General features: G+C 40.5%; 2 protein-coding genes across 2 annotated transcripts in view; both read right to left on the bottom strand.

The window, feature by feature from the left end:
• Positions 1 to 416: 416 nt before the first annotated feature.
• On the bottom strand, positions 417 to 15,853 carry LOC146469052 (uncharacterized). The gene is made up of 11 exons (XM_085123684.1): positions 15,596 to 15,853; positions 15,309 to 15,513; positions 12,760 to 13,116; positions 11,669 to 11,707; positions 10,821 to 11,192; positions 9,434 to 9,529; positions 5,324 to 8,782; positions 4,469 to 4,828; positions 2,719 to 2,944; positions 2,116 to 2,384; positions 417 to 1,565 (listed from the first exon to the last, which is right to left on the bottom strand). The coding sequence occupies exons 2-11, from the start codon at positions 15,391 to 15,393 to the stop codon at positions 1,354 to 1,356; spliced, it is 5,475 nt and encodes a 1,824-aa protein (XP_084979810.1). The 5' UTR covers positions 15,394 to 15,513; positions 15,596 to 15,853; the 3' UTR covers positions 417 to 1,353.
• Positions 15,854 to 21,504: 5,651 nt separating this feature from the next.
• LOC146469051 (uncharacterized) overlaps positions 21,505 to 27,843 on the bottom strand; it is a 28,633-nt gene continuing 22,294 nt past the window's right edge. Inside the window, exons 11-14 of the mRNA XM_085123683.1 lie at positions 27,045 to 27,410; positions 25,835 to 26,057; positions 24,223 to 24,479; positions 21,505 to 23,665 (exon numbers count right to left, since the gene is read on the bottom strand). Coding sequence (XP_084979809.1) covers positions 23,475 to 23,665; positions 24,223 to 24,479; positions 25,835 to 26,057; positions 27,045 to 27,410 — 1,037 coding nt within the window. The 3' untranslated portion in view covers positions 21,505 to 23,474. The remainder of the gene's footprint in view (positions 23,666 to 24,222; positions 24,480 to 25,834; positions 26,058 to 27,044; positions 27,411 to 27,843) is intronic.

The raw sequence follows: 27,843 nt of genomic DNA, 5'->3' as shown, positions 1-27,843 counted from the left end.
GTTTACGTACGTAAAGCGGCCAGCCAATTGTACATCCATACTCACGTAAAGCTCAATTGAAAGTTCAACGCACTAACCACTGTGACTCCACGAAATAGCCTGTGTGAGAAAATTTTTGTGGATCCGGTTCGTCTTGTTCTTGTGCGCAGCCCTCCCTCCCCTCTTTAGACTGCAAGCAGTCCTTTTCTGGATAGTCGAGAGGTCGCGTTAAATTGGCCGAGCGCGAAAAAACTGTCTCTCCTCGTTTATTTCTCCTCGCTCCAGTCTCGCTGCGCCGTGAGCGCACCCTTCTCGACTAACCAGAAAGGGTCTGCTTGCAGTCTATCCCCTCTTCATATGATAGTTTTGTTGTTGTTGTTGTTGTTTACACGTATATCGAATAAGGCACGCGGATATTGTCAAGATTGAACTCTTCGTTGCAGCTGATAAAATTCAAATTTATTACAACAAACTATACCTATCAAATTTTGCTATCAGTCCCTTTCTTAACGGTTCTTTACTCGAGTTAACTTATGCTATCTATTTTACTGATTTAATAAATCTTTTACTTTAAATTTTATTACAAAGTCATACATTTTAAATTTTTCGCTTAAACAAGACGTTTTGTAGACAGTGAGCAGTCTCTCTTTTGCTCGAGAATCCGCGCGCGAATGGGAAAGCCGCGAGAAACGCGACCCTCCGGCGCCCGCGCTACTTGCGGCTTTGCTGTTCACGCACTCGACTAGTCCCCCGAATATCGTGCTCGCTCAGTTTTTTGCGTTCTTCCCCGCGGATTCTCGAGCAAAAGAGAGACTGATCGCCGTCAAGACGTTCCGCTATAAAAGGGCAAGCCAGGAGCCCATTACTCGGGGCGTACAGCTCCTATACTATGCCTTTGCGTTTTCATGGAGCGGTCTATTTTTAGATAAGCATGGGAATACTGTTTTCCGCGAAAATTTAAATTCCCGTCCACGTGAGAATTCTTGAAAGTTTGAGACTGGTTAGTAAGGCTCCGGTGGGAGACTGGATTTGTGGGAACTTCAATCTAAAAATAAACAGGTCTGTGAAAACGTCATGACACTAACATATAAAAGTTGTGCGTTCCGGGTATTGGGCTCCTGGGAAAGCCTCTCCTTTGTTTTACACCTTTGTGGATGTGAAATGTAACTTAAGACACTGTTCAGTCGTGGCAAGTTGTTGACTCAAGCGTCCAAGACATCTGAGGGTGAGAATGGCCAGGCCAAGTTCCTTTTATACCCGGTTTTGCTGTTTAATCTGACTCACGTGTCACGAAGGACCACTGATGGCTCTTTTAAAATTAAAATAGAAACTAAACGATTCTGCGCATGTTCTGGAACAAGACCATTCCATGGATCAAAGTTCCGTTGTCTGAGGCATCAGTTTAGCGCTAGACTCCTCTTCTCGCTGTGTCCTTGGTGCTTTTGAAGCAAGTGAAATCCAGGGATTTTTTTGACGCCTTCTTCTTCGAAGAAGTAAAATTACTATTACAATTAGAAGGATTAGAGCTAGGACTCCTAAAACACCGGTCAGCGCCTGGATGTACACAGTCGGCGAATGAGAGGTGTCTGAAGAAACAAGAAAAAAAACTAATCGCTGTGAGGATTTTAGCTGGGAAAGCAAACGGTAAAATGAATATAGAGCTTTTGTACTCAGTCCCAGGAGATTCAAATGACACAAGGCTCAGCGGTCAAATTAGAGAGCTTTGGCAACGTCGACGGTGACGGTAGCGAAAACCTCACTCAGTATTAAAATGAATTCGCGTTTTTTGAAACGCCAACGCAATCATTCCAACTCGCTTTAAATGTCAAATGTTGGTGAAGTTTCCCAGAGTTGAATTCTTGGAGACTACCCCCGACTTTTTAATATTCGTTTTGGTGTGTTTACGTCCTCCATAAAACATCCCATCACGATATTTCACGTCCTTATCATGCAGTGACGGCAAAGAAATGTACCAAAATTGTAATGTACGTGCAAACATGTTTTGGCACGTTTTCGTTGCCGTCGCCGTCCCGTCGTGTTTGTGAAAGCTTCCTATTGGTGTACCTAGGTTGATTCTGTTGATCGTTCCAACACTTTTGTCTTTCCTGACCCATGAACAATTTCAACCCCACCTACCTGCACTGTTTTCCTGGAAGTCCACTGGTCCTAGCGATAAAAACACGTCTTTGTCCATAATATACAGTGGGTTTCCTCTTCTCCGCCTCCTATTTTCTGTGCAGCCCACGTCGCAAACAGACCCCGTATCCGAGCTCCTGCAAGTCACCACTTCACAGTGCACATACAGCCGCGCTGAGGGCACTTGGCGGAACTTAAAGGCTTGAAATGTGAATTTCTGAACCGGTGACTTTTGGTAGAGGTACTTCAAAGTAGAGTCACGCGAGCAACTATTAAGAGAAATAAAGAAAATAGCCAGTTAACGGAGCTACAGGAAAATCAGAAAATCGAAGTAACTCAAACCGCGATGTTAAGTATACAGTGTACATAGAGTATACTAGCCCTTTGTTAGTCAGGCATAACCCCGCAAGTTGCACAACTTTGACTTTCGTCGAGCGAAAATACAGGCTGTCTGTATCGCTTTCGAGAATGCCGGACGGCAGACTAGATAAGCTTCACTCGGAGCTAATAATAATCAGAATAATTTTCTGTAGCTAGAGTCCTGCATATGACCGGAATTCCACGAGATATGCAGCTTGAGGATTCCCTTATTCTTTCACTCACCCATGTTCAATGATTGTATATCTGATCTGGTCACGTGGATTTGTCGTTGGTGTCACCCAGCATTCCTCAAGAAAGGCCACCAGGCTTCTGTCAGGTGACTTAACGTTGACTTGGAAATACATTGTCTGACCGGGGTGTACATTGATGGGATATTGGCTCACGACAACGTCATACTTTGGATCCTTAAACATGTCCATCTCGAACGTGAAGTTGCCGACGCCATCACCTAAAAAGATGGTAAAACGCACTGTTGTCGACAATAAACCCGTATTGAAGCAATAATGGGTTTGGATGCAACTTGTTGTAGTGGTTGATTAGTAGGTAAGAAGTAGTTAGGTAGGTAGTGAGCTAACAAGACACGAGACCGTGACTTACTAGTCTTACCCTAGAAGCAATTCAAAAACTCATTAATAATTCATAAGCCCATTGACCTATCAAGTGGTCGATAATACATCAGGTGCAGTGACTTTATATCGATAAACCTCCTCCTTATCAGTATGCAGTGTTTCATCAGCTGATAAAACACGCTGACTAAACCTGCTTTATAAGGACGCCGTGTTTGAATGAGGAAAATAGTTTAAAAATTGACAGTAACAAATATGGTTCTCCACTTTTGTGTTACTGGTTCTGATGGCTTCGTTTGTTCCAGATATTCAGGTAAACTATCCCACCGCGCAGCTTCGCTTTTTTGCAAGCTGGCTGTACCATGAACATCTGTCCATGGTTGCACGTGTAATTCATGAGCTGTACAGTGCATTAGGTAGTGTTTTTGCTAGAGTACATTTTATCTGCTTGATAAGAATTGATCCAAACTGTAAAAAAAAAAAGAACTGCTCTTAGTACAACAAGTTCCAGGTCACATAAATGGAAGGGCCTAGCTCAGAAGAATAATATTATAATAAATTTATATCGTTTGTTTCTTTGTCGAACTAACATCAAACAATTTTCCGTTTTTTACCAAGGACCTAAATTTTACAACTCCTGGTGTACCGAAATCGTCAACTCGTCCTCCTCTATCTCCTTTAAGAAAGCACTTAAAGCGTTTTTCTATAATAACTATTAGTAGTTTTCATACAAATGTGTTTACTTTTCTTGTAGCTTTTCTTTTCGTAATATATCCTTCCGTTTGACATTGTAATTGTATGAAATTGTAATTGTATCCGTCGTCGTGTTTTTTCCTTCTTTTTTGATTTCATCTTGTTAAATAATAACTGAGGAGACCTAATTAATATAAGCTTCATAGTTTCCTTTAGGTCTCCTCGCCATTGTTACATCTATTTTTTTTCTATTTTTTTTTTTTTTGTTTACATTGTATTTGTGGTGTGGCAAAATTATATTTTAATAGGTACGCATTGCGTACATGTGGGTAGTGCTGTGCACGCGCTGTGGACCTGTTTGTTTACGGACACTCACTGTTACATGCCTAATAACATAGTGGGTAGAGCACTATACAGTGCACTTCCCACAAAAATAGGTACCAAAAACTTAAAGGACCTTGTGGACAATCATTGACATTCGAACCAAGTTCTTAACTTCATTACTAAGGCCCTTGGTAACTTTAAACCGCCGGACTGATAACGTTAATCAACTTACTAGTTGAAGAACTGATTCAGACTATTACTTGGGTGATATTACAGGAGCAGAAACCGGAGGCCAAACCAAGACCACCAAATCTAAGTTTGACTCCTCGGCACAAAGTACTAGATCATCGCGCTTACACTAATAGCCATGGATTTCCATGGTTACTCACTTTCAGAAGTGCGGACGGCTTTTCGTCTTGGTGAGAACGAAACGATGGAGACAACATGTAGCCTTCTATATGAACACTGGAATTTAAACTGAACTCTTCCCTCCCTGGTAATGAGGGAACTGTAATTAGAAGACTTTGCATCCCCCATCATTGTATTGACGTATATGAGGTAGTCTTCTGAGGTTGTTTGCTCGGTGTCACAACCCTCCAGCGGAGCTCTCAGGAGAGCATGCGTATCATTAGAAAAGAAGACCTTGCATGTAGGGTCCAGAAGGTGGAGTGAGTTGATGAGTAGATTAGGTTGTAAAATTCTTCTTATTATTACCTCCATTGCATAGTGGGTGCATATTACTGCTACACCTGTAAAATAAAAAGTATGTATAAAGAAATGGTCCTCGAAGCCTACGTAGCAGTTATTTCCTTTCCTCCAGCTATTTTCTCCGCCTCTCCGGAAGCTCTCGCTCAGCTCGTGTCCTTGCATGGAAAGGAAACAACTTCTACGCATCTCCTTACGAAATGAGACTGAAAATTTTCAGAGTTAATTATAACCTTGACATAGAGTGGTTAAAAATTGTTTCAAGATTGGTTAAGCTTAGTCAACAAGCTTAGTTTGTGATTATTGTACATTGTGATTTGGAAGGCCACGACAAGAAAGGTGCTTTATCTGCTATAACATTTCCTTCGAGAGACAATGCACTTAATTTTGAATATGTGAACGTGCAGCTTTTTAATGAAAGCTTAAGAGATCTCTTACTTTCCTTTTGCCTACTATCGAAATATCTGGTCAAGTGGAACTTATGAGGTGACCATGACAGGGAGCAAAGCCACAAAGGCACAAAGAAGTGTTCCTCTTACCCTCGAGAGGGCTATCTGTGCCTTTGATAGCTCCTGTTTCATTGCTATGCGGTTCTGCTGTGGTAAGAAGTGCCGCTTGTGTAGTAGTTTCAGCCACTGGTGTTGTTTGTGTGTCTAAAGAGATGACATTGGAAATGCTTTCGCTTGCTTTGCTTGGTCTCACGTTTTGAGTTCTAGTTGCAAGAGTCACGTGCTCGCTTTGGGAAATCACGTGATCTTGCTCATCCAGAGAACTTGCTGTTTTCACTGGCCTAGTAGTTTTAACAACTGAGGAGCGACGTTGTTTGGAATCAGTGCTAGCAAAGGCACTGGATTTAAGAATTGTAGTTTTAAAATCAATCGGCGTCGAGGTCTTTGTGACTTGCGTATCCATTGCTTTCGAGGTATGAGAGTCGTGTAGTTCGGTAGAAATGCTACGTTGAACAAGGTCAGATTTGAAATTAATCGCTGTCGATACTTCAACTTTCTTATCTTCCATCACTGAAGTCTCATTTCTGTAGGACTCAATAGAAACAGTTGGATGAATGACTTCAGTTTTGTAACTCACGATTAGTGGTCCTTTCGCTTTAGTTGTTTCAACAGAGGATGAAAACCCCCTTGAATCTTTTAATTGAGCCCCTGGATTAATGGTTTCTCCAACCTGGACTCCAGTTATCAAGGAAACTGGAACGTCTTTTATCGATTGCGAAGTTGTTCTGAGAGAGCTTGTAGGCTGTGCAATTTTCTGCGTTTGTTTGGTGCGTACTTTGAGGGACCTCGCTGCATCAGTAGAAAATCCTATATTGCTTGTTCGTAATGAAGACACTTGTACATTTAATGAAGTGGTACTAGTGTACTGTTGAATTCTCGTTGTGAAAGTTGAGCTGACTTTCACAGAAGGTATAACTTTATCTGTTTGAACTTGCCTGGTAGTGGTAACATTAGCGGAAGTTGCTCTGATGTTGGAAGCCGTCGAAGAAATCGGACGCAAGATGCTGCTTTCAGTAAGTGGAGGGTTCTCGACTGTTCTTCCCCCATGAACTGAACTATCTGTCTCAACTAAAGATTTAACGTTGATTGGACGTGAATAGGACTTGTCTACCGGTGTTCCTCCTTGGCTTGTTGCCTTAAGTTCGTGGATGCTTTTCTCGGTGGAAGATTTGATATAACTTAGCGCTGAGAAAGGTGTTTCCGAAAACTTTGCTACCAGACGTGTTGGGCTTGTATCTAGTGCTCGACTGTCCATCTGGGCTAAACTGGCTTTCACAGGGATTGTATGCAAGAAAGAGGAGGACGCTGCTGGTGGTAGTTCGCGTGGCGTGCTCATGGACTGCAACGCACGCGTGCTTTCCTTGAATGAAGTTTTCCCAGAAGGTGTTTCTAAGGAAGGTGCTCCTACAGAAGATGAAGGTGGTGTCATTTCCAACGTTTGGAAACCACTACTAGCTGAAGAACCCACAAAACTTGATACCGCGGAAGGTGCTCTTAAAGACGATGGAATTCTTGTCTCCATCGAATAGTTTCCTGGCTTGGCTGAAGAATTTACAATGGTTGGTATCGCAGACAATGTTCCAGGAGGCTTACTTGGAGGCAGCAAATAGGTTGCCGAAGGCTTTGTTACTGACTTACTTGTCTCCGGTGGTTGGCTACTTGTTTTGATTAAAGATTCCAGGTAACTTGAGGACAGCAAAGATGTTGCTGAAGGCTTTGTCACAAGCGTACCAGTGTCCAGTGCTTGGCTGCTTGTCTTGGCTAACGATTCTACGTTACTTGGAGGCAGCAAATAGGTTGCCGAAGGCTTTGTTACTGACTTACTTGTCTCCGGTGGTTGGCTACTTGTTTTTATTAAAGATTCCAGGTAACTTGAGGACAGCAAAGATGTTGCTGAAGGCTTTGTCACAAGTGTACCAGTGTCCAGTGCTTGGCTGCTTGTCTTGGCTAACGATTCTACGTTACTTGGAGGCAGCAAATAGGTTGCCGAAGGCTTTGTTACTGACTTACTTGTCTCCGGTGGTTGGCTACTTGTTTTGATTAAAGATTCCAGGTAACTTGAGGACAGCAAAGATGTTGCTGAAGGCTTTGTCACAGGCGTACCAGTGTCCAGTGCTTGGCTGCTTGTCTTGCCTAACGATTCTACGTTACTTGGAGGCAGCAAATAGGTTGCCGAAGGCTTTGTTACTGACTTACTTGTCTCCGGTTGTTGGCTACTTGTTTTGATTAAAGATTCCAGGTAACTTGAGGACAGCAAAGATGTTGCTGAAGGCTTTGTCACAAGCGTACCAGTGTCCAGTGCTTGGCTGCTTGTCTTGGCTAACGATTCTACGTTACTTGGAGGCAGCAAATAGGTTGCCGAAGGCTTTGTTACTGACTTACTTGTCTCCGGTGGTTGGCTACTTGTTTTGATTAAAGATTCCACGTAACTTGAGGACAGCAACGATGTTGCTGAAGGCTTTGTCACGAGCGTAGCAGTGTCCAGTGCTTGGCTGCTTGTCTTGGCTAACGATTCTACGTTACTTGGAGGCAGCAAATAGGTTGCCGAAGGCTTTGTTACTGACTTACTTGTCTCCGGTTGTTGGCTACTTGTTTTGATTAAAGATTCCAGGTAACTTGAGGACAGCAAAGATGTTGCTGAAGGCTTTGTCACAAGCGTACCAGTGTCCAGTGCTTGGCTGCTTGTCTTGGCTAACGATTCTACGTTACTTGGAGGCAGCAAATAGGTTGCCGAAGGCTTTGTTACTGACTTACTTGTCTCCGGTGGTTGGCTACTTGTTTTTATTAAAGATTCCAGGTAACTTGAGGACAGCAAAGATGTTGCTGAAGGCTTTGTCACAAGCGTACCAGTGTCCAGTGCTTGGCTGCTTGTCTTGGCTAACGATTCTACGTTACTTGGAGGCAGCAAATAGGTTGCCAAAGGCTTTGTTACTGACTTACTTGTCTCCGGTTGTTGGCTACTTGTTTTGATTAAAGATTCCATGTAACTTGAGGACAGCAAAGATGTTGCTGAAGGCTTTGTCACGAGCGTACCAGTGTCCAGTGCTTGGCTGCTTGTCTTGGCTAAAGACTCCACAAAACTTGGAAGCAACAAAGGTGTTGTTGAAGACTTTGTCACTGTCTTGCTCGTCTCCAATGTTTGGCTGCCTGTCTCAGTGGCTAAAGATTCCACGTAACTTAGAGGCATCAAAATTGTTGTCCTCGACTTGCTTGCCTCCGGTACTTGGCTACTTGTCTTTGCTAAAGACTCCAAAAAACTTGGAAGCAACAAAGGTGTTGCTGAAGACTTTGTCACTGTCTTGCTCGTCTCCAATGTTTGGCTGCTTGTCTCAGTGGCTAAAGATTCCACGTAACTTAGAGGCATCAAAATTGTTGTCCTCGACTTGTTTGCCTCCGGTGCTCGGCTGCTTGTCTTAGCTAAAGGTTCCATGGAGCTTGAAAGCAAGAGGGGTGTTGCTGAAGAAGTTGACACACGACCGCTAGTTTTCACTGAAAGTAAACATTAAAAAAACAATGAACGAAAAGAAAAAATATCCCTGAACCCATATAGCTTACCACTCCAACAAATGTACAAGTTTGATCTCTGATAAGAGAGACAGAGAGTGATCTATTTCTTCTTTAATAGTAATTTTACTCTAGATAAGATAAGATAATTATGATAAGATAACTTAATTTATTATAAAAATTATCAGATTCTGGATTTCTCTAGTAAAAGACAATCCCAAAATTATTTTCAACTTACACAAATACATCTGATATAGGGCTGCAAAAAGGGACACATAAAAAAAATCAAGGATCTTCCAAGGTTACAAACTCCAGAGCCATCTGACAATTTTGAAGACAAAATGAAGAAAGCAAGGCCGAGAATTGATATCATTGTAGAAACCAAGTTTTGGTTTATTAAACGATAGTTGAAACTTACAATACTTAGGCTCTAATACAGAGTCATAGGCATGTAATATTTTAAAAGAGGCGAGTTAAATATCATAGGCGTGTTTACTTACGAATTACCACTTGAAACTACCACTTAGTTAAAATAGGTAATTCAAGTTCTCTGAGCAGTCTGTCTTCATACAATACTGCTAACGTCGTTATGTTTTAAAACAATATTTTTGCTGAGAGTGGTATGAGCACACTTACCTTTAGTAGTGCAGACCTGCCCCTGTGCGTTGAAGCCAACTGGAGGCATGCTCTTAATTGTGCAATTGGTTTCATCGGCAGGGCATTCCTCAGGAGCTAACATAATGTTTGGAAAATAACATATAATATTGCATAGTTAAACTTTTTAATGCAGAGGTGCACACAACGCAGGAATTAAACTTGCTGGTAATTTTGCCGGAACTCTCTTGTGAAGGACCTCGAGCCAGGCGTCACTTGAACGTGAAAATACAAAACTGAATGCAAGGCTGGCACTACGGCAAAGAGCAGATTTATTAGTGGCCAATATTTCGACTAATATAATTAGTCTTCCTCAGGGCCAGAGCTATACTAAGGGAAAATATAGTAACGGCTCGTTAGCCAAAATTAAAGGTTGAAAAAATACAAGGAAAAAATGATTGGCTAATACGTTATCTCCAGAAGGCATTAACAGGAAAAACGGACGCTGAACCTTTGATTATCTGATATTTACAAGTACGCTGTCTTCATGTCATGTATTAGCCAATCATTTTTTCCATGTATTTTTTTTTTTTTTTTTGCAAACTTTAATTAAAGAAGCCGTTACTATCTTTTTCTTCAGTATAGCTCTGGCCCTGAGGGAGACTATTCTATTAGTCGAAATATTGGCCACTAATAAATCTGCCCTTTGTCGTAGTGCCAGCCTTGCATTCAGTTTTGTATTTTTTTTTTATAGAGTGTTTTCACATGACGTCACGGCGGCCATGTTGGTGTCCCAAAACAAAGAAATGGCGGCCATGTTGGTGTCCCAAACTAAACCGCCGGGAATTGAACTCTATTTTTATGCAAATACTTTCTTTTGTTTCAGTAAAACAATATGGCCGGTAGTCACGTGAATGAAAACGCTCTATTGCATAGTTGTTGTTGTTTTTTCACATTTTTACCTCGGAACATAAAAGGAACGACTTGTTTCTAAGATACTGTTTGGTGCTTACTAGTTTCCTATGAAAAGCAGTTTAGCAGTTTCTTCATATACTTCCTTGACTAGTACAGTACATTTATTCTAGATTTGTGAACACCACTATTCAGAAGATGGACTTCTGTTCGAGATAGTAGAAAGCAGACAAAGGTGTTTCATTTTTAGTCAAAAGGTGGCAATTAATTTTGCCTATTGCCACATGACCTTGCAAGGGGATGGGGGACAAGGATGATACACAAGGGAACCTCAAGACAACGTGTATACGTAGGAGCAGCTATAGTTCTCAAAAATCACGTCCAGTGAAAAGAGAGTTTTATTACAGGTAAAGACTTAGAAATCTGTATATTGCAAATCAACACGAGGCACAGCAAGATCAAGTTCGATTAAATTCATCGTATTGTGTGACATCATAAACGTGCAAAAGAGACTTACAAAGAGCTTGGTAGGTTGCATAGAAACCAGGCCAGTTGGCTTTTTTATAAGACGTAAACCTCAACCACATCTTCTCTTGGAGGGAAACATGTGTAAATAGCGGCTGGCATCCACACAACCTTTTCACATTTCGGGAATCACGTTCTCCAACCAGTTCGCTTATGAGTACCTTGTCATCCCCACAGATCCCCGGACGGGAGTAACGATGGTCCTCGATCCCGAGCCAATGAATGATAAGCTGCACACGATACCCCTCTGGGGCAGTAATTGTCCACATGCAACGCTCATTTTCTCCGTAGTTAATAGGAAAGTTTGGGCTTGAAATAACACCTGACAGTGAGTCTGTCAGTTTGGTGTTATCGCTACAGAAGTCTGAAAATTAATCAGAATGGAATACTCAGTGACATCGAGTATTTCGAGGCTCCAGATTTGCATTATTTTTAAGCAATTTGATTGGCGAATGCACGACCAAGATTTGTATATTTCTACGTCACTGGTATGGAATGCCTCTATTTGTTGTTCAGTCATCATTCACATTTCATGCTAAAGCCAATTTTCATGTATACTATCACGAAATGTATCCCAAGCATCAAGGATGGGAATAACTACGCAGTTGTTGAAAAGTCCAGCCTCGTTCCCAGGGTCGAGGGCGGAAGAGAGAGGACCCTGGGAAGGTGGTTGTGTCAATTCATGTTTCCGTAAATGGACGTTAACTGATTTTTTGCGGGGGGGGGGGGGGGGGGCGGGGGGCATCGAGCCACGAGAATTGTCTTTACAACTACCTGGCCTGAATTTTCTGGAAACTACAGTGAGGTTTTAGCTTTGAAGCACAGTGATAAATAACTTACTTGGCAAATTTTCTGCCTGGTATGTGCAATCGATGTCATCTGTAGAACAAAGCAGTAAAAACTCAGTTGCCTACATACTTCACCGTCATTAGTTTAATAAATACATTTAAAGTCTGCAAGACCTGGCGATAAACCGATTAGTGGTGCTGTAGACTTGGATCAGTAAATTATTTCAAATGCAAAATATAGCCGGCACACTGATCCTAATGGAGGAGGTGGCGAAAAATAAACAAAGTGGCTAGACTAGCTGAAATATATTATAACAAAATTATCCTGAAAATTTTAACCTTCCTCGTGGGCTGAACAGGGGCTGTTAGGGTTAGTCTGCCGGCTTTCGGAAAAGTAATAGGAGGAACTAACGCGGAGAGATTTCGACGTTTCGATGACATCCTGTCATCATTATCAAGAAAATGAAGAAAATTTACATAAGTAAGTAGACAAAACTAAACTGTCTACTTACTTATGTAAATTTTCTTCATTTTCTTGATAATGATGACAGGATGTCATCGAAACGTCGAAATCTCTCCGCGTTAGTTTTTCTGCTAAATTTAATAACAAAAGTCAATCTTATACGTAATAGGTGGAAGTACAAAAAGTAAAAAGCAGAGGGGCCTAGGAGATAGCGTGCCGAGATTTTCGACCTAAGATGGACCAGCAAACCTTCCAGGGGAAGGAATATTTCTTGTTGAATTATGGTTTTAAAAATTAATTATGCACTCCGATTGATTTAATTATGCACTCTGTGCACTCTTTCCGATGATCTAATTGTGCACTCTTAATTTTCTTGTCTTTCGTTTTGTGCTACTTAGTTAGTTGCACGTTATACGCCAGTTAGCTGCACATGACAGTAACCAACTCGAAAGCCAGTAAACTCTTTTGGTCACTGCGCACATTTTACCTTTGATGATTTATGTAATTAAATGTTGTCTTTATGTTACTTTTGTAATGTATCGTAATTTCCTTTTGTAGTTATCTATTGAAATAGTGCATAAATAAAAAAATGTGAAAATCTGAAATCTGGTTTTAAAATCAGGGATACATTGGCAAAAAAGCCTTGTAGTTCATAAAGAAGAGTTCTAAACATGTCTTACCAGGATTCGTCGCCTTGTAAGCAATCTTTAATTTATTTGTTGACCTGAAAACAGGAAATGATGCTTCCAGAAATGCGGAGCGTCCACTGGAAAACAGCGTGACGGAGCCACTCGCGCAAGGACCATACTTACCAAACAGAGGACTAGACCCACTATCGCCGTCTCGAATCACAAGATAGTCATCAGACTCTTTTAATTTCAAGGTCTCGATGGTGATTGCCAGGCGGAAATCGCTCGGTGCTTGTATTTTCCATATGCAAGAGGTACTGCGATGGCCATCCGGGAACTCCGGTGTTGAGATGAGCCCCGGCGCTTGATCAGCGACAATGTCTATGTTGTTTTTCTCCGGAGAACAAGCTGAAACACATAAAACCGCTGTGAATCTTCTCTCTCCCCTCCCATGCCACTGAGAAGGGACGCACAGTGTAAAGGGGATACACCACACACCAATGGTCATTATATTTCCAGTTCTCTTTGTTTTTCTGTCGTTAAGTTCTATTGTTGTTGTCAAGTCTTTTGTGTTTTTGTTTTGTTAACTCTACTGTATTGTTCTATTCTCCAGTCGGTTGTGTTGTTCTATAGCTATTGTCCAGTCTATTGTGCCTTGCTTCATTCTCAGGTCAATTTTGGTGTGCTTTATTCTAAGGTCATTCATATGTTTCAAGTAATTTGTCCTTTTCCTTTCAAACGGCTTATAGGAAGATCATTTGTTTTTGTTTATAATAATGCGACATCGCGTTTAGAAAAAGAATATAATGATGATGATGGTAATGTTGATGATGATGATGCTGATGATAATGATGGTGGTGATGATGACCATGGCGATGCTATTGTCATGTCTTTTGTGCTGCTCTTTTCTAACGTCGTTCATGTTTTTAGTTTTTATATTGCTCTAACGTTCTGTTGTGTTCTTTGTGACGTTACTCGATACTTGGAATATGGCACTCCACTCTTCCTTTCTAAAAGTATATATATGAATAATGGATGACAGTACGCTATAAGAGTTTCGATAACTCGTGACTCACCGGTTCTGTGATAGGAGTAGCAGTTTCGTTTGTCTCTTTATATAGATGTTTCAGATGCAAACCGGAAGTCTCATATTCTCTTTGGCGTAAGTTAGCTACCAGCCACACCTAGTTATGTTCTCTCAGGACATATCAGTCTGTTAAACGATGCTGGGATATGCCTCAATTTTCGTGCCCGAAGACACGGGAAACGAAATTTTACGATGACGTAACGATCGTGCGCAGTACGTTACTCAATTCTATCGGGTACTGGCAGCACTTGCTCTTGGGTGCTGAAGGAGTGAAATGGGAACTGGGATTTACCGTTTTTCAGTGGAAAAAATTACAAGTGTTAACATACTTGTTGTGATCAGGATACGACTATTTTTATGCACAGGAATGAGATCTGGTCATTATAGTTGGGCACTGAGGAAATGGGATTTACATAACCCCTTCCCTCCCCCCTACCCCCCCCCCACCCCCTACAGTTTGATTTGGTCTAGCTTCGGTTTAGTGTAGAGTCAATTCTTGTTTCATGGACGACTTATATTTTTTATTAGTGACGGACTTTTGTGCTTAGACGGAAAATAGCATGCAGTAAATGAAGTCGCGGACGATTTTATTAATATGGTAATGTTGTCAGCGGCGCGAGTTTCAGTGACACATGAAGCATGAGTCGTTTTGGCCTCAGGACTTAAATCATTGTTTCGTGATGACAACAAACATGTCTACACTTCGAATGATTGAAAGGCTTAATACTTTTCACCCTTGATAAACAGAATATGTTGAGGCTTTTGTTATGTTTACAAAGAATGTTACAAAAAACGGTGAAAACCCGACGAACATATATATTGTTTGTATTACTAACTCTGTTAATGGTATGAGAGTGAATATGTAAAACAATCCATGTCTTAAAATAGAAATGAAAATTCGAAATATTGTTCGCGTAAATAATAGAATGTAAAACACGCAAACAGAAAAACAAATCACGGCACATTTTTTTAGTTTGAAACTATTCACAATATGCTATGTGTAAACCCAAGATAATCATAAATTAAGGAGAAAGTTATTTTTCTTTTCAGCGTGTGCTGCAAACTTTGCATGTTAAGAATTGTTCGATATAGCATTGCTTCTTTAATTGCCCAACCCATTTTCTTATCAGAGAATAAATTAAAGTTTTACTGAGATTTGTCTATAGACAATATTAAATAATTAATATCTTCAAGATCAAAACTAAACATGTGTATGCATCTGTAGATGAAATTCTGAAAAAAGAATTTTTTAAACAGATAAAATTGAAAGTATCTAAAATTAATTTATATGAACTGCGGGAGAATGAATGAAAAATATAGGAAGTCAGTAAGTCAGTCAGTCACATGCAGTCAACAGCATGAAAAACAACCTTGGAAATTTTTTGGGCTGGCTTCTTCACAACATCTTGATGTTGCTTTGCAGACAACCGTAATTGCTTCTTCAACCATAGCATTCCTTCTTCGTAAATTAAACTTCTAAATTCAAACTACATCTGGACTTTAAGACACATACCTGAGATATTTGTCTTCACTACTGTGGCCAGACACACACATGCAACAGCTATGATGAGCAACTTTAAAAACAACGGCAAATTCATTTTCCACCAGCAGTCACATGCTTAAACAGAACACGCCACCTTCGACCGCTCTGTTTGATGAGCATAAGCGCACAAATCTGCAGCTGATAACGGGAAGACCAGCTCAGTTCCGTCGCTGTTCTGAAGATCAAAATTGCCCGCGGTTATGTTTAATCACAAACGCAATTGTCGAACATTCTAGTGTTTGTTAAACATGCGACACCTGCACTGAGCTGTCTTGTCAATAAACCCCAGGATTCGCATCAACTCAAGCGCTGTCTACAGGTCATTTGAATAACAGTGCACACTTCTCGCGGGATTATAAAACAATGAAGCGTGGAGGCATACTAATGAATTAACACCTTTCTGTTTTAACTCGTGCAAAATATCACAGGCTATTTGTCAACGAATTAATGCACTGAGTGACAAAAGGCCCCATTCTGTTTTGCTTATTGCCTTCTTTTGTGGTGAACGTTTTTTTAATGTTGAATGTTGACACTGGTAGATTTAATTATGTGTTCCTCGCAAAGTAGTTAAGTAAAATGACTTGTTGTCATCTTATTTTCGTTCAGTTGGAAAACTGCCGCAACTGTAATGTGTATTCAGACCGCCTGAAAGCCATTTTCAAGCTTAAAATCTTAAATTTTGCATTTGAAAAACAAACAGATCCCGTGAAAAGTATTATTCAATTAACGTTATTGGAACGGTCACACGATGTGATTTTATCGAGAGTCTCAGATTAAGAAGCTGCAAACTGACAGCTATCAAGTTTGAATGTTTTACAGTTAAACAGGAAAGAACTTTTTCTATCTATATCTGGACTATTTTCATTGAATTTTATACTCAAGTCTACCGACTACCAACAACATCGTTGCGGTGATAAAGAATATTCTTGTTTTTCTCTAATTGCTTAAAAACATTTTTGTGGCTTTTAGGTGTGTCTTTGAAAATAAATAGCTCGTCGGTTAGAAAAGACAGAAGGCTCTTCACAGTTCTTATTTTTGCTTTGAACATGATATGTGTAATTAATGGCAATTTGCCGCTAAAAGCACCAAATCCTTTTTGCCGTTAAAAGGGGCTAATGACTTTGGTGGACTTCATTAACAAGACTTAACAGTTAAACCGAAGCCAAGCCAGATGGACTGTTGCTTTTCAACCAAACTGTTTAAAAAAACACATCATGATTCCGGCCGAGCAACAGAAGGGACACATTAGCAGAGAAACTCTGTTACATTCTTTGGACGATCTAAGATTATAAACATCCGCAGTAACCACATGGCTGGAGATCGTATCGTATATATAATATCGGCCAATATCAGATGCTAAATATTTTTTTGTGTAAAAGACAAAACAAAAACTCTTTGTTTTTTTCAATCTGCATAGTAGATTGATTCCCGAGGGGACTACTTCACTTTATGACCTTGAAATGAATACGCAAGACCGCAAAGACTATTGTTTTCTTACTCGCAGTTTTTAATATTGGCCCCCTTAACTGCACGCTCAGCCACAATACATCACGGTTTCACCTGTATAGCACGTGTTCCCCTCCCCCTCCCGGTATTGTGGCATTCACAGTTTTTCTTTCACTCAGGCTTTCTACATTCAAGGGGGAGAGGGAAGGAAAAAAAGTGACAGTTTTAACATAGTAACTGACCCTGTTGCTCCACTGCGGAGATAAAGGAGTGGGGAAGAGGACGTTAGGCCGCTGACCACCCAATCACTCACCCCATTCCACACTCAGCTAATTCGGTTCGCCGATACACATGCTACTGTCAATAAGCAGATAAGGCCTTTGGTGAGCGCAAATATGTTCGAAACCAATGGTTTTGGTTTCTGAGTCAGTTTGGTCTAAGATAAGTTACTCTCTCTTATAACTCGTTAGGCTTGATCAATCAATAGCAAAAAGAGCAAAACCAGGAGAGTGAAAACATCCTCACCACCAGGGCTTTCTCGGCTTTCGTTCGAGGAGACCCTGGGAACGATGGTACAAAAGTCACAAAAATGAACTGAATTGGAAACGATTCTGGAAGCGCATGCGCAAATACAGGATTAAATCAGTGAAAAGAAAACTTTTGAATGCAGAGGTCCACACAACGCAGGAATTAAACTTGCTGGTAATTTTGCCGGATCTCTCTTGTGAAAGATCTCGTGTCAGGCGTCACTTGAACGTGAAAATACAAAACTGAATGCAAGGCTGGCACTACGGCAAAGGGCAGATTTATTAGTGGCCAATATTTCGACTAATAGAATTAGTCTTCCTCAGGGCCAGAGCTATACTGAAGGAAAATAATAACGGCTCCTTAAATTAAAGTTTGAAAAATACATGGAAAAACATGATTGGCTAACACATAATATGATGACAGCGTACTTGTAAATATGAGATAACAAAAATATACTAACGGCTCCTAAAATTAAAATTTGAAAAAATACATGCAAAAAAATGATTGGCTAATACATGACATGAAGACAGCGTACTCAGTTGTAAATATGAGATAACAAAAATATAGAAGTGAAAAAATCGAAACCGATCTCTATTGCAAGCCTACAGACAAACACCAGTATTTACTCCACTCCTCAAGTCATCCTTATCATACAAAAAAAGCCATCCCTTACAGCCTAGCTCTCCGTTTACGTCGGATTTGCTCCAAAGACGAATTCTTCGAACATCGATCAGCAGAATTGCTCTCATATTTAACAAAACGAGGCTATGAAGACCGTTTTGTGAAAGAACAAATCTTAAGAGCCAAACAGATACCCAGAAGTGAGACATTACAGGAACATAATCATGATAAAGATAAATCCAACACCCCAGTCCCCTTCACCATCACTTATAACCCAGCACTACCTAATATCCATGAAATACTTCACAGGAAACAACCTATTCTCAACTCCACAGATCGCCTTCAAAAAATATTCAAAGATAAACCATTCATCGCTTACCGTCGTTCACCAAACCTTCGCGACCTTTTGGTTCGAGCAAAACTAAAGAACAATAACACAACACCCAAGCTCACCTCTGGCACTTTCCGCTGCAACTCCACTCATGGATGTCTCACTTGCCCTTACATTGACGATGCAAGAACTTCGTACACTTTTAGCAACACCGGCGAAACAAGACAAATAAAACAACATATAACCTGTAATTCTACTAACCTTACATATATGATTGAATGTAAAAAATGTAAAAAACAGTATATAGGGGAAACCAAACGCACGATCCGTGAAAGGTTCACAGAACACAGACAAGCGACAAAACAACCCACATCACGCCAACTCCACAGCAGCAGTCCCTACACACTTCAACTTACCAGGTCACTCTTCTGCGGACATGCGACTTGTCCCTCTCGAACTACAACCCACCATCAATGCCTCCCGCCGTAAGGCACGCGAGGCTTTTCTCATTCATAGAGGGAAAACGTTATCTCCAGAAGGCATTAACAGGAAAAACGAACGCTGAACCTTGATTATACACTTCTATATTTTTGTTATCTCATATTTACAAGTACGCTGTCTTCGTGTCATGTATTAGGCAATCATTTTTTTGCATGTATTTTTTCAAATTTTAATTTTAGGAGCCGTTAGTATATTTTTGTTATCTCATATTTACAAGTACGCTGTCATCATATCATGTGTTAGCCAATCATGTTTTTCCATGTATTTTTCAAACTTTAAGTTAAGGAGCCGTTATTATATTTTCCTTCAGTATAGCTCTGGCCCTGAGGAAGACTAATTCTATTAGTCGAAATATTGGCCACTAATAAATCTGCCCTTTGCCGTAGTGCCAGCCTTGCATTCAGTTTTGTATTTTAAATCAGTGTATGTATGGCCGGACTCTTGTGCCTGCGTCAATGCCAAACGACTTTTCTTTCCAACATTGTTGGACGATGTTGCACTGTTTCACTGTTCAAGGGTAAAAATCTACACAGAATCATGGCGAGCCGCATGCCTTAAAAACCGATTTTGCCATCCAAATTTTTCCTCGATCACTACAGGAGGCCTATTGTTTATGGGAGTGCTGTTGACAGTTTAAAACCACATTTTCGGTGCAATACAAGCCCCAGTGCGTTGTAAAAAGTTTACAGCAATCAACATTCACTCACTGCATGCAGTCGAATATTTCCGTTTCAGTCAAAAACCCCCGGAAAATTCAAAAACCCGAAGAAAAATAAAGTTATCGTCGATGTGCAGCGAGTATTAAACACGGCAAAGCAAAGGCGACACACCCGATTGCTCGTCCTTATCAGGCGACTCACCCGAGATAAGACTGGCGGCCGAGTCATCTGAAAAGTGTTAACGATACTAAACGGCCGAGTATCACTGAAGCGTTTAGTATCGTTAACACTTTTCAGATGTCCGCAATGTGCTGAAGTATAGTACCATATCACAAACGGTAAAACAAGTTTGTTTTGAATATGCTTCACTCTTTAGCTAGAAATTCCTCTTTAATTAGCTTGTTCCTCAGCCATGTGATGGAGAATGAATCGCCTTCAAAGATCACTGTCAGATGCTATAGAACATGCAGAACAACTACGGGCGTTTGCGCAGTACCATGGATAACAGGAATTGTCGCTGGCAGTGTCGACAGTTAACGACTTTGTTTAAAGTATTGATCGCTTGAAAGAGTGTTGATTGTCCTATTGTTTCCTTGCATGAAATATTTTTGTATGATACGCCATCAAAATTGACGATTAGACCACGCCTAGTGAGTATTTTTAGCGATCCTGTATTAAGCGGCCAGTTCCTCAAGTCCCGAGGGTGGCCGTTATCGACTGTATTTAGCCGGTATTTTGGACACTTTTGTCGCACTCAGCGTGGTGAACATTGATTGCCAGTATCTATCATCTATTTTGGTCTTACCGTCTGAAATACTAACAGTAACACAGTACCGCAACAATATCATCATAAAAGACATTTTAAAAATATATTTTGTGTTGACTCTGATTCTAGGAGTTCCTACACACGTAGAAAATGGAAGCTGGTGATCGACGCCGTTACACTTTTTCCTAAATCACGAATTCGCGAGTGCTGATCAAATATATAACGTGAACATAAAAATCGCAATTACCTTTGCGGACGACTCGAGGATGACGATTGACTTTACTTATCATTCAATTATTGGAAAATGATGTAGAAAATTAGCTTGCCGAAGAATAAACTCTAAATTTGCATCGTAGAGACGATGGGCGAACAAATCATTCACGTTATCAGGGTTCGTAGATTTTGGACCATTTAGCGCGCCAATTAGATTGGCGGGAAACGAAAACATTTAGTGAAAATTGTCATTTTTCCGTTTCCGACGGTCGAGGTGTAGACAAGCTTCTGGAAAGGTCGGAGGAGTTTAAGTTTCCAGTTTACTGTGCGTTTCCACAGAAGCCAAGCTTTCTAGTCACAAAGACTTCATTGCTTTGCGGCAAGCTCGATCTAGACATTACACGCGACTGAAAAAGATACTATTGATAGATTGCTGCTTTCGAACAGGAATTCGATCATAGCAACCGTTACTCAACCTAATTAATTTCAACACCTCTACGCGGCTCCTCATGTCTTTGAAAACAAACCCGCGCCATATTGTTCCCCCCCCCCCCCCCCCCAAAAAAAAAAAAAATGGCGAGGGACCGATGGATCTTCGCGTAGGACTCATGTTCTCGTATTCCCGTTCCAACAGTTTCATTTACCCCTTTGAGGAGACATCGCTCGTTTTTAAGCTTTCGGCGTTGAGAGGTTATATACTTTGTTCGTTCGTCATAATGTAGCTTGAACACTTACGCAGCAATGCAAATATAAACAACAAATGATCGCCATGGATACAGATACCCGCAAACTCAACTTAGTAACCATGCACGCGTTCAACAACGTTGAACACGGTGGCCAAACGAATGCAACATTGTTGTGGGGAGGTGACAGCGGGTGTAAGAGAGGGAACAACATGGAAAGGGTCAGAAAAGGGGAAGAGATGGAGAGAAGGGGAAAGGGGTGCGTTTCCATGCCTATCCCTTGTTACCCTTATGTATCTTACGGAGTGGGCAGCTGAGAAACTGGAAGGCTCTGATACAAATGTTCTCATTTTTGTCTTAAAAAGGGTTACAGTTCACTGCTACCTTTAACACACTATAATGTTCGGAGCAAAGCAAGTGAAAAACATCACAGGATACTTTATTCAGATTTTTACGAGGCAACATTGAGATCTTGTCCTTTCGGATCTGAGCAGTGACTACCAACCAAAATAAAGTACACCCAGCTGGATAATTGATTAGCTGATTAACAATCAGTGACACATGATCTGGTCAAGAGATATGTTAACAAAATTCTGGGAGGTATCAGTGCTTGAAGCTCCTTTGAAACTTTACCACATAAACTGAATCGGTCATAGATCATTCAATTCCTTGGGGTCAGAGGAAAGTTTCTTATAGAGCAGTTCTTTTACGAGATCTCGAAACCTGAATGAAGTATTGCTATACGACATAAACTGAAAACTGACTTGTTAAAGAGATAATTGCTCGAGGGTCGGTATTATATTGTACCCTGAGATACCAAAAACAGCTCGCAGATTGTGATTCAGTTTGTTGCCTACGATGTCAACAAATTAATTAGCCTTGAAAAGCATCCTTATCAGATATTACGTTAAACCATAGTTCCTTACCTCATCCGACAAAATCAGATACTGAAGATTTGATCAGTGTGTCAGTTACATGGGCGCCCAAAACTAGATTAGCTAGCAGACATTCAAAATGTTGCATTTTGTCGTCTGACTCCTTGAGCAATGCAGAAAAAAGCATGCAGTTGATTTCTTATTTTCTTTTTTTACCCCTTATCTTATAACATTCTATAAAATCTCCTAAGAGCCCTTAATGCGTTAATTCTGCTCAAGCTACCTCAGACCAACTTGCGAATCGCTTACTGAGTCCAAATGATATTTTCCCCAATCCTGGGTGAAGAAAACAAAATTTCCGTTGCTACGTACGAGAGAAAATAAACGCTCGTGCAAATGGCCTCTCGCGTCTTTTCCAAGTCGCACCTTTAAGCTACAACGCGACTAAAGTAAGAACAGGGCTCCGAGTTTTCTTAGTGAAGTCAGGTCACAGCTTAATTAAAACGCTTCTTGGATAGGACGCTAAAAAACATTTGTGTGAGCACTTCGCGTCTTATGTAAGCCGCGCTCGTAAAAATATTAATGGGTCAGTTTGCATTGTATTAAGACGCCCACTTACATAAGATGGGAATTAGTTCCTCTCGTTTGAACTTGCTTTATGTAAAGTTACTTTTGTCCATCAAAAACACCAGCTGTTTTAATTAGGGCTTCAACCAATAACCCTCTAGCCTGCTTGTGGGTCAATTTTACCGCCACAATCTTTTCTCTCTCTCTCTCTCTTTAGCCAAGCGAAAGTTGTTTGCTTTCGCCTAAACTTTCTCGCGGCCAAAAATTAGAAGTGCATGATTTTGTCATTGGAAAGAAAGGTGGCAAAGGGTTAACGGCTCGGCTCCCAACTGGATTTTTTTTTTTCAGTTAACCACACATTGCTGTCTTCAGTAACTTGAGCAAAAAATGACGAAGTACAAAAACTAGAAAAAATATAGGTTTTCTAGAAAGTGAAACGATACGATCGAGCTGTAATGTCTCAGAATTTTCATAAAATCCTGCACACCCTGAACTGGTACATTTAGCTGCACCAGTGGAACTAAATAACTGATCTGTAAGGAAACGTTTACGGAAATAGGTTAAAATAAAACGTAAACGAAAAGTTTGGTTTTCAGACTTTAGAGAGTGAAAAACGAATGCTGTTCTTTCAGACATGAACATTTAACTGTACCATTTGAAGAAAAGAGTTAAAATTAGGAGTGCAAAAAATTGGTGTGACGATGAACTTATTTTCCAAGAACAAAGGAACCTTAAAAGCTGATGAATTACCGAAAGCAGCGAAACCACAACAAAAGAAACTGAAAAAAAATCATTTCTTTTTCGTTTTTACTCGCATCAACATGTGTAAAAAAACGATTGAGTCCTCCCAGCGGATATTTTTCAATAGCGTATCTAAGAGGATTTACTGAGCTTTATGAGCAGGACTTGAGTTTTCTTCCACATTACAGCTCGAACTTAAACCAGACTACATCTCTTCAGCAACAATAAGAGCGGCGCCCTTGTTTACGGCAGCGTAACGGCGACGGCGTCTAAGGACGACTACAGCGATGATGAGGCCGATGGCTACAGCACCCAACACGCCCACCAACACGGCCACAATCATTACCATGGAGCTGTTACTGGCCGACTCGCCAGGAACTTCACTCTCCTTTGCATCTGCGAAATAAACGTGAAGACTTAACTTAGAAACAATAATTCTAGAAAGCTTTTAAGTAGTAATAATATACCTTTTATTTACCAGTTAACTTTGGGGAAGGAGGGAGGCCTGGTACGACTCTGCCTATTCTGCGCTTTTGTATTCCGTGCTTGTGCTTGGTCTGTACTAGCTTTCCCTCCCCTCCCTCCCATAGCTGCTGTTTGTTTGTTAGTATTCCAGCTGTACTTGGGCAGTTCATTTTCAATAAATGGAAGGGCCTGTTTCCTCTACCCCATACTTGCTGTTAATTAATCTCACACAAGAGTTAAAAAAAAAACTTAACACTGTATGGCATTTTTTCCCCAAATCTAATCTCTACAAAATGCGTAGTTGTCCCCAATTTTCATAAGATCTTCATTCCCCGCATAGTCATAAACCGCGCAAATACCTATGAATTATATAAATAGGCACCACAGATCGCCCTTATGAAATCAGACTGAGTTTTCTCGGAACACTCCGAGATACACAGAATGTAGGCAAAAGCAAAAGGAGACACCGTGCTTTTCCTCTAACTTACCAGCATCCTTGCTTGTCAGTTTTACTGGTCCAATGTAGAGATTAGCACTCATGTCGTCTTCTTTCAATGACCTCCTTCTTCTTCCGCCTTCACATCCGCGAGCGCAGCGAGAACTAGTGTCCCCTTCGCGGCAGGATGTCAGCTTGCAGTGTATGAATACGTCATCGTAGCCTTCTTTGAAGCGGAAAGCAGAAACACTAAAGAAATGTTCGGATTTCTGTTCGTAGTCATACTTCAATGTGTTGTCCCTGGAGCAGCTGGTCAAGAGAGGGAGAGAGAATTGTCGTCATTAGTCGAAGTCTGCAGTTGTCTACTTTTTAAGGGAAACCTCCACTCTTGAACTAAATTAACGTTAAATTGTTGAAAATACAATCTCATTTCAAATTGCGTTGATAAAATATGGAAATAAAATTTTTTATCACTTATCTTCTTTTTAAATTCCCGGGCGCGGCCATCTTAGATTTCATGACGTAATACGGTTGCACAATTGTTTTACACAAAAAAACTTCTACTTACTAACTAATAGCGGCAATCGTATGACGTCAAAAAATCCAAAATGGCGCGCCCGGGAAATTTAAAAGCAAAAATAGGCGACAATGATATCTAATTTTTAGCACACTTGAAAGTTATTCCTACTAAAATTTAGAATTTGTCGTTAGTGGAGGTTCCCTTTAAAGTTTCTGCGGGCCGGGTGAACCTTTGTAATTTGGCTGGAGATAATATACGCGACTTAGTGCTTCAAATCTTAACCCTGTTTCTGCTCAGGACTAGTGTCCCAGTTAGCACCCCTATCTTAGGTAGATGGCAGAGTACATCATTATTAGAAGACGCAAGATCCAGGAAGCCCTACAACGTTAAGATATATCCCAAGTATTGTTTCTTAACAATAGGCTATTGTTGGACTAACACTAGGCTATTGTTGGACTAACAATCTGCTATTGTTGGACTGACAATAGCCTATTGTTGGACTAACAATAGCCTATTGTCAGAAACAATACCTAAGTGACATCTTAACTTAGGAGGGCTTCATGTATCTAGCCCCTGGTTTCTAGAATCCATAACCGATTCATAGCCATAACCAAATTGTATATCGCATATAACGAACTCAACTGACTATTTTATAAACACTAAATTAACTTTATTTGTTTCTTCGTGCTTCGAAATGAGAGATAAACTTCTCTCCGGAATGATTACTTCTTCTGTATGAATAATTTAAAATAAGCAAAGACTTCAGTTACTTTATTTTTTTATTTTATTTTATTTTTTATTATTGTTTCATTTTGTTTTAAGTTCTCTTAAGGATTAGTTAACGAATTAATAATTAGTTATGAATAGCTTTTGCAATACTGTATTTGTTATAGTCATGCAAATAAAGCTTCTTGTTGTTGTTGTTGTTGTTGTTGTTGATTCTGTAAAATCGACACCCGTTTTCAGACTTTCAGACTAAAGTGGTTAAAATCTACAATCTTTTTCAAACAAAAACTGCTCAAAAACTATACCCTTTGGCGCTGCACTTATCTATATGGCTTATATAGGGAATATAGGTACTCCTCCCTCCCCCCAACCACCTCACCACCGCCTCCCCGAGATTTAAACTAGCAGCTGAAATTACCCATCTTCGATGATAAGATGGTCCGGAGTGGAGTCAAAGTCGGATCCCGCAGTAGCCTTGCAGACGTCAGGAAAGACATTCAATTTGCTGTCGGCAGACAGCACACGGAAGCCGAAGTACATGGGCAGACCGAGACCAACTGGATGCGGAAATTCTGTTACTGATTCATTGTTGCTGTCGTCTTTGTACATGTCCATTTCGTAGGTGAAGTTACCAAAACCCTCTGGAGAAAACAATAAAAACTGTTCAGTTGCCAGTGAATTACTTGTATAGGTTTTTATCCATAAACATGTAATTCTTTTGATTGTGGATTGTCTTAGTCCAAGGTCAATACGCATGCGCATAAAATGCCCCTCCAATAGGCCTTTTTTCAGTTGTGTGCTTAGTGACCTGGCCTTGGATTAGACGCGAGGTTGGGGGTGACCTTGTTTTGATACAAACCTCGCTGCTTTTCATATGTATGTGCAAACTGGTTAGCATAAGAACAGCATGATCTACATATGAAAAGCAGTGAAGTTTGTATCAAAACAAGGTCACCCCCAGCCTCGCTTCCAATCCAAGGTCAGGTCACTAAGCACACAATTGTGACCACTCCTCGAAAGCACTTTTTAATGTTGTTTCCTCCACAAAACAAGTTCCATCGATTCTAACAACGGTTATGATGAAACAGCATTGAGTTGGGGAGAGGGGTGTTTCAAAGAATTTTGACCCAGATTGTGTCATGTACAGCTGGGAGAGGACCTGGATAAGAATGGGAATCATAATATTTTGAGTGATTCTGTCACGTGATATACGCTATGTTAGGTCAGTAAGGCATGCTAGTTTCATGTTGTTCATATATAGTTGAATCGCTCATACTAAAACTAAGAATTTAAAGGGACCATGTCAGCTGAGGCACATGCGCAGAAGAGTCCGGTTGACATAATTTGCATGCAACTCGTCGCGGGATTTTTGCTTTTCCGCCATTACAAAGGCTTTCAAAGATATCGCAACAAACACCTTCTGTAATTACTAAAGAACGTTTGCAATTAAAAAATTCAGCTAACTTTCCGAAGATGAACGCGGTTAAACAGATGAATACAGCTTCCTGAACTCTCCGACGGTATTTGAAAAAGTTGGGCCAACGATTTCAAAGTGCTTCTCATCAAGGCGCGCATGCGCCTGGGGTGACCGACATAGTCCATTTAAGGATGAGACGGTTGCATGTTACCTGCATCTGTTATGACAAGAGTGCTCTTCGGGCTGAACGACACTTTAGAGATTGTGGTTTTCTTTTCGTACGCACACTCAAACGGAATGACCTCCGTGTGCATGCGCGTTATGGCATCGTCCGGTGACGCCTGATCTGCGGTAAGGTAAACCTTGTTTTTGTAGTAGATCTTGTCGCCGTCGTCCATTTGCATGGTACCACAGCCCTCAAGTCCAAAAGTGAATTTTACCATAGTGTCATCCTTGTAGCCAGCACCGCACGCTTTGTCTTCTAGATGGAGCAACGAGTCGTTGACAATTATGCCTGGGTAATCTTCCTTCTTGAGAGTAACCTCGATGTAGTCAGGTCGACAAACAACATCAATTTCTGCATCATGGAAAAAATGTTGTCATGTTCAATAATAAAATAATGGAAACAAGAATTGAACCAATGAAACACCCCGCTAACTGTTACCTGTTTTAAACTTTAGCTTAAAGTTCTATAATTAACCTAAGTTCTTTGTTGGTCGTCTGGTTGCTATGTTTATCATGACAAGGCTTGAGCGCATAAACTTGATACTCTCAGTTCTTTGTAATGTGCTCTTCTTTAATTCTCTCTTTTATATCAATGTCGTTTTCATTCTTCTCTTCTTATAATGAATTAGTTAATTAATTTATTTGTTTGTATATTTATCCAATTTGTTCCTCATTTTCGGCCGACCCGCCTAGAGTAGCAAGTGTTACTTGCGCGTCAGTCCTGTACTAAATGAATTATTTTTTTCGTCACCCTTATTTTTTTAAAGTTGAAGTTGAATCCTAAA

This window comes from Pavona decussata, unplaced genomic scaffold (assembly GCF_977016875.1).
Source record: "Pavona decussata unplaced genomic scaffold, jaPavDecu1.1 SCAFFOLD_127, whole genome shotgun sequence".
Classification (NCBI taxonomy): Eukaryota; Metazoa; Cnidaria; class Anthozoa; order Scleractinia; family Agariciidae; genus Pavona; species Pavona decussata.
The sequence above is the reverse complement of the archived record's forward strand: the minus strand, read 5'-3'. Positions and strand labels throughout refer to the sequence as shown.

Bases quoted from the DNA above. Each gene is read 5' to 3' on its own strand.
- LOC146469052 (XM_085123684.1), bottom strand. From the start codon at position 15,393: ATGAATTTGCCGTTGTTTTTAAAGTTGCTCATCATAGCTGTTGCATGT. The intron at 9,530-10,820 runs GTAAGTCTCTTT...ACATTATGTTAG, and splicing joins TGCAACCTACCAAGCTCTTT to CTCCTGAGGAATGCCCTGCC. The intron at 4,829-5,323 runs GTAAGAGGAACA...TTTATTTTACAG, and splicing joins CACAGATAGCCCTCTCGAGG to GTGTAGCAGTAATATGCACC.